This window comes from Schistosoma mansoni (assembly GCF_000237925.1).
Source record: "Schistosoma mansoni, WGS project CABG00000000 data, supercontig 0113, strain Puerto Rico, whole genome shotgun sequence".
Taxonomy (NCBI): Eukaryota; Metazoa; Platyhelminthes; class Trematoda; order Strigeidida; family Schistosomatidae; genus Schistosoma; species Schistosoma mansoni.
The window spans coordinates 699,165-708,469 of record NW_017386033.1 but is presented as its reverse complement, the minus strand read 5'-3'; the positions used below and the strand labels follow the sequence as shown (position 1 = coordinate 708,469).

Genomic DNA, 9,305 nt, shown 5'->3' with positions numbered 1-9,305 from the left:
TAAAAATTTCTGAGACTCGCGTCGAGCTGTGTCAGTTGGTATAAACAAGAGGATGTTGATCTATCTGACAGGTACTTAGGTTCGATAGATTTATGTCTAAAGTTGGAATATGTTAATTAACGACGTGTTACTCAGGATTTGTTCACTAATGACATAATAATCTGCATGTTAATTTTTCTGGAAGAATTAGGGATATAACCAAACGTCAGGGGTAGTCAAATGCACAAAAGAATATGGACCGTAAAATATCTATTGAGTACGGTAAACAGAGTTTAAGGTTCAGAATATCGTGAGACAATCTAGGTTCATTTAGTCGATAAAGTCGTTTTCAGTAGCTCAAAAATTTAATGAAATGTGATAGGATTTGATTTAAGAATTCATCCCATCATCTTATCGACATTGTATATATATTTAAACACCACAAACTTAATTGACTTTGCTCTCTGAAGCACTGATTGAGATCCTACTTCTGAATCTTATTGGGTTCATTTTAAAGTCACCACGTACAAATGACCCATACAAAATAATATTTGATGAGTATTCTCTATCATTAACTAATACTTTCATGGCATCGTTCTAAATTATTACTGTACAAACTACCACTCTACCGTCATATCTTACTGCATTATTTATTTATTTTATAAAATTCACCTTGTAATACATATATGGCCGTTTATTCTTATTCTGTTTCACAAACAATTATTTTATAATCCACAGTATTCGCGTTTTGTTCATCCTTTTTTCTTTAAAGCCAACCCAATATTTTAAATTCTACAGAACCTGTTTAAATATGGTAAATACTATGTGGACATCATTGAAACTTGTGTATAATTGCATTTCTGAAGGAGTTAATACTAGATCATGTAAAGTGTACAGAATATTATTAGTCCTCATAATGCATTTGTTTCTTGTAAGAAAGTTGTTCGGTGTAAAGCACGAGACCCAACTGACCTCGGTTTCGATTGCAGTTCGGGTGATTGAATTTTGACTTGTTTATCCTTACCATGAAGACACTAATGATTTCTCTAGTGAATGTAAGAAAAATGTTTTTATAATGAAGTCACATTAATTAAAACTTGGGGATATGAAGGTCCAACAATATTTTGCGGGTGGATGGTAGTGTTGAAAAATCTACGGTTCAGGTTCTAGATATCAGTAATTTCAGAACACAACCGACATGGTGCTGTAGTGACCGGCCAGTCTCGATAAGAACACGATTGGAATAACGGAAACAATTATTATTATTGTAACCAATTGTACCAGAGATTGTTTTACTGTATTTGTTTAACTGTATCAGTTTCACTTCTTGTTCCGCTATCCGCCTTGTTTGGTTCGAGCTTGCTCACGCACTGCTTGTTCGCTTGTACTCTTTGGCACGTCTCGGTATTATTTCGATACCACGAGATCACCAATAAATATACTTGATCTGGACTAGTAAAGCCTTCTGATTTACGGGCTATCAAGGGAACCAAGTCGTTTTTGGACACGTAATCGAATAGTAGTGGTGATCATAGTCTGTCCACGACTCGACATCCACTACAACTGGTGAGCCGTATTTGGAACACGCAATACAGCTGGTAACCCAATCCATCGAGCACAAGTCAAACTTGGCCAATTCTCCAAACCAGATCAATCCGGTGAGTCTATTTATCTATCCACATCTGTTGCATATATTCGTATTGATATTTTTCAATATATAATATTTTGGCAACTTAATATGGTAGATAACGATAAGAATAACATAAATATGATAGACTCCGAGATACAGGTTATCAGTTTTCGACCGGTTCCTTTCATCCCTCATGATCCAGAAGTCTGGTTCGCGGCACTGGAATCTCAATTTGAGATCCGCCGCATAACCAATCAAAGGCAGAAGTACGCCTACGCTTTGGAATCATTGCCCGGGGATCACCTAACCGCTGTCCGTGAGGTTGTCCTCAATCCGAACGTTCCAAACGTTTATGACCGTCTTAAGGATGCCATCCTTCGACATTTCCTCCCATCAAGAGAGGAACGATTGAGGACACTATTAGCACGTCACCCTATGGGTGATGCTAAGCCGAGCCACCACCTCACGCGCCTGCAATCCCTTGCAGGAAACATGACAGCTGACTCTGAGATAGTCAAAGAGTTGTGGCTCGAAGCCTTACCAGTCAGTATCCAGCCAACCCTTACGGCTCTGCTCGAGGACACTCCGCTCAACAAGGTGGCCCTCATAGCAGATAAGATTCTAGCACGAGTTAACACCAAAGACGACTATTTGGTTGCTAGTACTTCCCGTTCTAACGTTGATCTCGATGCTAGACGACCTCCGACTCATGGGGATAGGGACAGATGTATCCATACTCGTCTCAGTTTCCGAGACCGCGCAAATGTGCCAGCCCTCTACGCCCCCCGACCCAGGTCACAATCTCGTAAGGTCGTAACGACTCGCCCTAAGCGGGCATCTTCCAAGCCACGCCAGAAGGCGGTTTCGGAAGCGAGTCCAGGTTGGTGCTGGTTTCACCGTGCTTTCGGAGCCGGTGCCCGTCATTGTCGAGCTCCCTGCTCATACAAGGCGGGAAACTTCTCAGCCGGCGAGTAAATGCGGCCGTACTCGCCGGCACTTCACCTCAGGTTGGCCGTTTATTTTACGTGCACGATTATCGCACCAACGCTAGGTACCTTGTGGATACGGGTGCCCAAGTTTCTGTCGTACCTATCGGTAACAGTAAGTCTCAAGCCACTATGCTTCGACTACGCGCTGCGAATGGCTCAGTCATTCCCACCTATGGTACACGACAACTTACAGTCAACCTGAGCAACCGACGACAGTATCTGTGGACGTTCATCATTGCCGATGTTCCCACAGCTATACTCGGTATCGATTTCCTACAGCACTATGAATTGCTAGTCGATTCACGTGGGCTGCAGCTAATTGATACTTCGTCGAACAGCAACTTTATGGGCTCTAAAGCCCACACAAACGCGTACCGAATCACAGGTGTATTTCATTCGCGTGACGATTTATTCTACGTTTTATTTCAGAAATTCCCCAAATTAACTAAACCTCTCGAGGAGACTCCATCGGTGACCAATCGTGTGGTACACCACATAGTCACCCGCGGACCACCAGTCACGGCAAGACCTCGCCGACTGGCACCGGACAAATTAGCTTTCGCTAAACGTGAGTTTGACAATTTACTAGCTACTGGTATTATTCGTCCTTCTCACAGTCCTTGGGCCTCACCTCTCCACATGGTTCGAAAAAAGGATGGGGTTAGTTGGAGACCATGCGGAGACTACCGAGCGTTAAACACAGCTACACGTTTCGATAGCTATCCCATCCCCCACATACATGACATCACGGCATCACTCAAGGGCACGACAATTTTTTCCAAGATCGATCTGGTACGAGCATATCACCAGATCCCAGTCGCTCTTGAATATATAGAGAAAACTGCTATCACGACTCCTTTCGGTTTATTTGAGTTCCTACGAATGCCATTTGGATTACGGAATGCTGCTCAAACTTTCCAAAGGTTTATCGATAGCATTGTACGAGACCTAGATTTTGTTCACGTCTATATTGATGACCTGCTAATCACATCATCAAACGTAGATGAACATTATCAACACCTGACGCTACTATTCCAGCGCCTTTCGGATAATGGAATAATAGCCAACCCCGACAAGTGTGAACTCGGGAAGAAGGAAATGAAATTCTTAGGTCATGTTATTACGCATGAGGGTATTCTACCTTGTGAGGATAAAGTACGTACTATAATAGAGTACACTGTACCGTCCACACTCAAGGAACTGAAGGCATTTCTCGGTTTGGTCAACTTCTACCGACGCTTCATTCCGCACGCGGCAGAACAGTTACGACCGTTAACCGATTTACTTCGCGGTAATCCACGCAAACTGGAGTGGAACGACGCCGCACGTACTGCATTTTCAGATATCAAAACGGCCCTAGCTCAAGCCACACTTCTCGTGCATCCTGACCCATCAGCCACGCTTAGTATAGCGGTTGATGCATCGGATTTCGCCATAGGAGCCGTTACGCAACAGAATATCTCCGGTAGTTGGCAGCCCCTCGAATTTTTCTCACGACGCCTCACTCCCACGGAGACGAGATATAGCGCTTTTGGTCGCGAACTGCTAGCAGCCTACTGCGCCATCAAACATTTCCGGCACGCTGTAGAAGGTCGTAAGTTCATCTTATTCACCGACCATAAGCCCTTAACGTATGCTCTGCATACCAAGTCTGACCGCTACTCACCACGAGAGTGCAGATATTTGGACTATATCTCCCAGTTCACGACAGACCTTCGTCACGTCAAAGGCGAGTCGAACTGTGTTGCTGATGCTTTATCACGTATCCAACTTAATGCAGTTACTTTGTCAATGCTTGACCTACCTGCTATAGCCGCCGCCCAAGCAAACGATACTTCATGCACGGAAGCACAACAGTCTACGTCCCTTCAATGCCGGGAAGTACCCCTAGCTACTAGCTCAGGTACTATCCTATGCGATACTTCTACGGGCCTCCCTCGACCCATCGTACCCTCCGCTTATAGCCGTCTCGTCTTTGATGCCCTTCATGGTCTATCTCATCCTGGTATCGCAGCCACCCTACGCCTCATCGCTGCACGATACGTCTGGCCGTCAATGAATAAAGATGTCCGTATATGGGTAAAACAATGTTTACAATGTCAACGATCAAAAGTGCACAGGCACGTAGCTGCCCCTATTGGCACTTTCGCTACGCCTGATGCTCGCTTCGATCACGTTCACATAGACATTGTAGGACCATTACCACCATCGCACGGGTATGATCACATACTCACATGCATTGATCGTTTCACAAGATGGCCCGAAGCTATTCCCATCACGTCTATTACGGCGGAGACAGTCGCTCACCGCTTCGTAGAACGATGGATAGCTATGTACGGTTGTCCCTCGACTGTCACGACTGACCGAGGACAACAATTTGAGTCCGCATTATTCTCCTCACTAACACGGCTGCTTGGTACGGAACGCATACGCACTACCGCCTACCATCCAGCATCAAACGGTTTAGTTGAGCGGTTTCATCGCCAACTTAAAAGTGCTCTTCGAGCACACGAAAACAACAATTGGTACGAAACCCTTCCGCTCGTCCTCCTGGGAATCAGAACGAGTCTAAAGGCAGATATTCAATGTTCCGCCGCTGAACTTGTTTACGGCACGACATTGCGTCTGCCTGGGGAATTTTTCACACCACGGAGCAGCACTAAGTTCGGCGAATCAGACTTCGTCCAACGACTGTCTGCATTCATGCGAACACTGACTCCGGTGTCGACTCGTATACAACATCGACAGGTCGCTCTCCCTCGAGAGTTATCTACCTGTTCACATGTTTTCATACGAGTAGATTCGGTACGCAAACCTCTACAACAGCCTTACGAGGGACCTTTTCACGTGATTTCCCGTCACGAAAAGACCTTCAAGGTTGATCGACGTGGCCGCATCGAAACAGTCAGCATTGATCGTCTCAAGCCAGCACACGTCGATGACAGTGCTATACCTGATAAGCCGAGACCCAATGTTAGACCCATCAGAGCTTCTAGCAGGATTTCTACATCTACTTCGGATCCCACGCTAGATGCACCTGAGACCTCATTCTCACGTCCCAGTCAACAGCACGTGTCATCTGCCCCGTCTACGGACGAGACTTCCGTCTCACGTCCAGACCGGCAGACCACACCGCCCTTGACTGCGGATGAGATTGCAGGCTCATGAGGTTCGAACGAGACTACCGTCTCACGTTCCGGTCGCCGAGTACTCTTACCCGTACGCTTTCTCGACTAACCTCATAACCAACTACGGATACAGTATAGGAATCTACCCCTATACTACACGAATGCTACACTTTTCTCTTTTTCTTTCATTTTTTTTTGTTTACCCCGAGCCTACGCCTCTGACCATCGCTGTTCTGGTATCGTCGACTTTAGTCAATCTTGGCGAAAGCTGGCCTGATCACCCACGCTCTAGTCAACGCACTCAGTCGATCTATCTGACTCCAAATACGTATGATATACATTTGGTCCCGAACATGGTTATCCTGGTCGCATCTGATTCCTTGGCTCAATCTGGTTTCGTCCTACGTCTGCAGCGTTTCTGGTCCGGACCTCTACGAACGCAACCTTCAGATTCTGGATACAAACCACTCTGGTGTAGCATGCTAATCCAAACAATCAACACAGTACGTTCCTTCTGGTACCGTTCTACGTCAAAGACTTTTGGTGGCAACTCGAGGATCAACGATCACTTCCTGTTCTGCCAGCGTTTTCGTCTTACAATTGCACGTTTCGCGATCAGTCCCACGAACGAAACCGCTACGTATCGAAAGTGTAAACCCTTTCTAGCGGGGGGCTCCTGTAGTGACCGGCCAGTCTCGATAAGAACACGATTGGAATAACGGAAACAATTATTATTATTGTAACCAAATGTACCAGAGATTGTTTTACTGTATTTGTTTAACTGTATCAGTTTCACTTCTTGTTCCGCTATCCGCCTTGTTTGGTTCGAGCTTGCTCACGCACTGCTTATTCGCTTGTACTCTTTGGCACGTCTCGGTAATATTTCGATACCACGAGATCGCCAATAAATATACTTGATCTGGACTAGTAAAGCCTTCTGATTTACGGGCTATCAAGGGAACCAAGTCGTTTTTGGACACGTAATCGAATAGTAGTGGTGATCATAGTCTGTCCACGACTCGACATCCACTACAGTGCTCATATACAATTCCAGGGACCAGATGAGTACATTTCAATATCGGTTGTTAGTTCTTGTACTAATGAGTATGTAGATCATCAATGTTGATGATCTCTGTCAAATGATTGGAGGCCTATTCCAGTTAGACGGGAATGGCGTGACGGACCTGATAAATTTGAAGCCACACCTCGCGTTCAGCATCTAATGTATATTACTCCGACGTATCAAAGTACTATTACTGCTTTGAAGACCATATAACACAAAGGACGTTATTATGGATATATATTGGCAAGAATGAGTACAGATAGGACAGCGATACGACGGGAAAGCTACAATAGATATTCCTGTCTTGTCAGTATTAAATTAGGTAAATAGAAAGCATTTGAAATTCTAGCTAAAGGATTTGCGAGGAACAGAAATAGGCTTAGGCTATTATCGACAACCCGCCACGTTGTCTTCATGTTAATTTAAACAATCTAGGCACATTGAAGAAGTGTGTAGCGAGTGTGTGAAAATAGCTAATAGAATTAATAGAAGTCTTTGAAAACTTATGTTTAGGGACCTCAAATTGTTTTCGATGGAATATTCGGACATAATCAATGCTAGGCATTGGTCAATCTCAAGTAGCCATTTGATCGATCGTGACGATATGGATTATTCCTTCATGAAAAATGAGATTGATGCGTAGTATAACATGGTTGGAATATCACGTGATAGTATTTCCAACGGTGAAACCACCTCATATAGACCAACTGGCTATATCAGACCCTCGTTTTTCACATAAGATCTACTTTTAATCCAGATGATAGCTTATTAGAGACTGGACGTCAAAAATACATAGACTCTCATGTAACTAGCAAACCAACTTGGACTATTGAAGTCGAATGACCGAAGTAGTATACTTTGGGCGCAAACGTGGGCCAGTAACGCCACTGAAATATTGGTAAGAGAACGGTAATAATTTATTTTGGTTGCACTATCTTACCTGAAAGATATTGAACAGTATCTATTGGAACCATTTCTGTAGTCTTGAGGATACTTTTAAACATGAGCGGTACATCAGCTGGAGTTAAGTCTAAAGTAAGTGTTTCCAGATGTGTTTGAATTCATTACTTATAGTCCTATCTACCAAACTCTCTAAATTTCCAAGATCGTGAGATATATAAGATTGGTTTCACGGCTTTAGATTGTATGCGAAGAGACGGAAAACTATGCGACGTCACTTTGATTGTGAGTTGTGACAATTATTTATTTGATTATTAGGCGGATAATAATCGCTTCACGGCACACAAGATTGTTTTGGCTGCCACCATACCATTCTTTAATGGAATGTTTCTAAGTAACATGGCTGAATCTACTAAAAGCGAAGTCACCATTCACGGACTTGACGCTTGGTAAGTTATTAATCTCTTATTAGTATCTAGTGCTTTAGAAGCGTTCATTGGTTATGCTTATACTGGCCTAGTTCAAATCAATCCTCGTAATGTTCAATCAATCCTAATCGGGGCCAACTTTTTACAGCTTAACAATGTTCGTAACATCTGCTGCAGATATATCAGTGAAAGGTGAGTTTAATAGGGTATAGTCAATAAATAAGATGAGAAACAGGGTCTAAGACCTTGTCTAGCGGTAGGTCAGTAGTCTGTACTTCGCGTTTAGCCTTCTAGACTGCTCCAACAAGCTACCAATTAATGAATATTTGGACATATTATTTTTCTCATGATAGAAAATATTGCATGACGTTTCGATGACCTTTAAAAATTCATGGTGATTCTTGGGGGTCAATTCTGACGGTTGTAGCATTGCTTAAAACCTTAATATATATCAATGTGGTAATTTCAAACTCTCCTGCTGCAACCGTTTTTAGTCCAATGTAGTCGTGCTTTATGTTGAAAAATGTACAGTTTATTGGTGTAAAGGAAAGCTAATAGGACCACCAATTTTTATGTAATTTCCAAGTGGCTAAATGGGCAGGACAGTATGGTCTTTACTATACGAAAATTTATGAAAGAATAATATGGTTGTTCTTTATAGTTGAGATCATGAGTCAATTGGAGCTAGACCACCATGGAAAACCTGGAAGCACGGACGGCCGTTTCGTCCTATTATGGGACTCCGAATATCCTTTCGAATAAGATCATGCCGCGAAATAACTGAGAAAATGTAGTTAACTGGAATTAGAGGTAGTCTGATTCGCCGAAGAAGGCATGGAAGAAAGTCAGTGCGGGGTTTGCTACTGAATATTTGTGTAGAACAATGAGAACTATGAGGATGATGTGTAGAATGTAAAGAACCATTACAACACGAATTTTGATAACCAATTTCACTTGAAACAGACGGTTTTATCGAATGGACATTACCATCATAATTTTCAGGTAGCTCAATTACATTAACAGACTCTGATATGACAGAATTCGTTTCAGTATCAGGATTAGGTTTTGTTTCAAATTCAACCCAAGACATAATTATGTCAAATAAGCGTTCCTCACTGCTGACATTCAGTTCATCTGACTCCAGTAATTCCCATTATTCACATCCTTCAAGATTAAAAAATGAAACTG

The 9,305-nt window shown here is 43.1% G+C and overlaps 1 protein-coding gene across 1 annotated transcript in view; it reads left to right on the top strand.

Moving 5' to 3' along the window:
* Positions 1–7,791: 7,791 nt before the first annotated feature.
* Smp_122340 (kelch-like protein) overlaps positions 7,792–9,305 on the top strand; it is a gene marked incomplete at its 5' end in the record, with an annotated part of 13,681 nt that continues 12,167 nt past the window's right edge. The window contains 4 exons of the mRNA XM_018790409.1: positions 7,792–7,824; positions 7,864–7,974; positions 8,008–8,138; positions 8,169–8,309. Coding sequence (XP_018646320.1) covers positions 7,792–7,824; positions 7,864–7,974; positions 8,008–8,138; positions 8,169–8,309 — 416 coding nt within the window. The remainder of the gene's footprint in view (positions 7,825–7,863; positions 7,975–8,007; positions 8,139–8,168; positions 8,310–9,305) is intronic.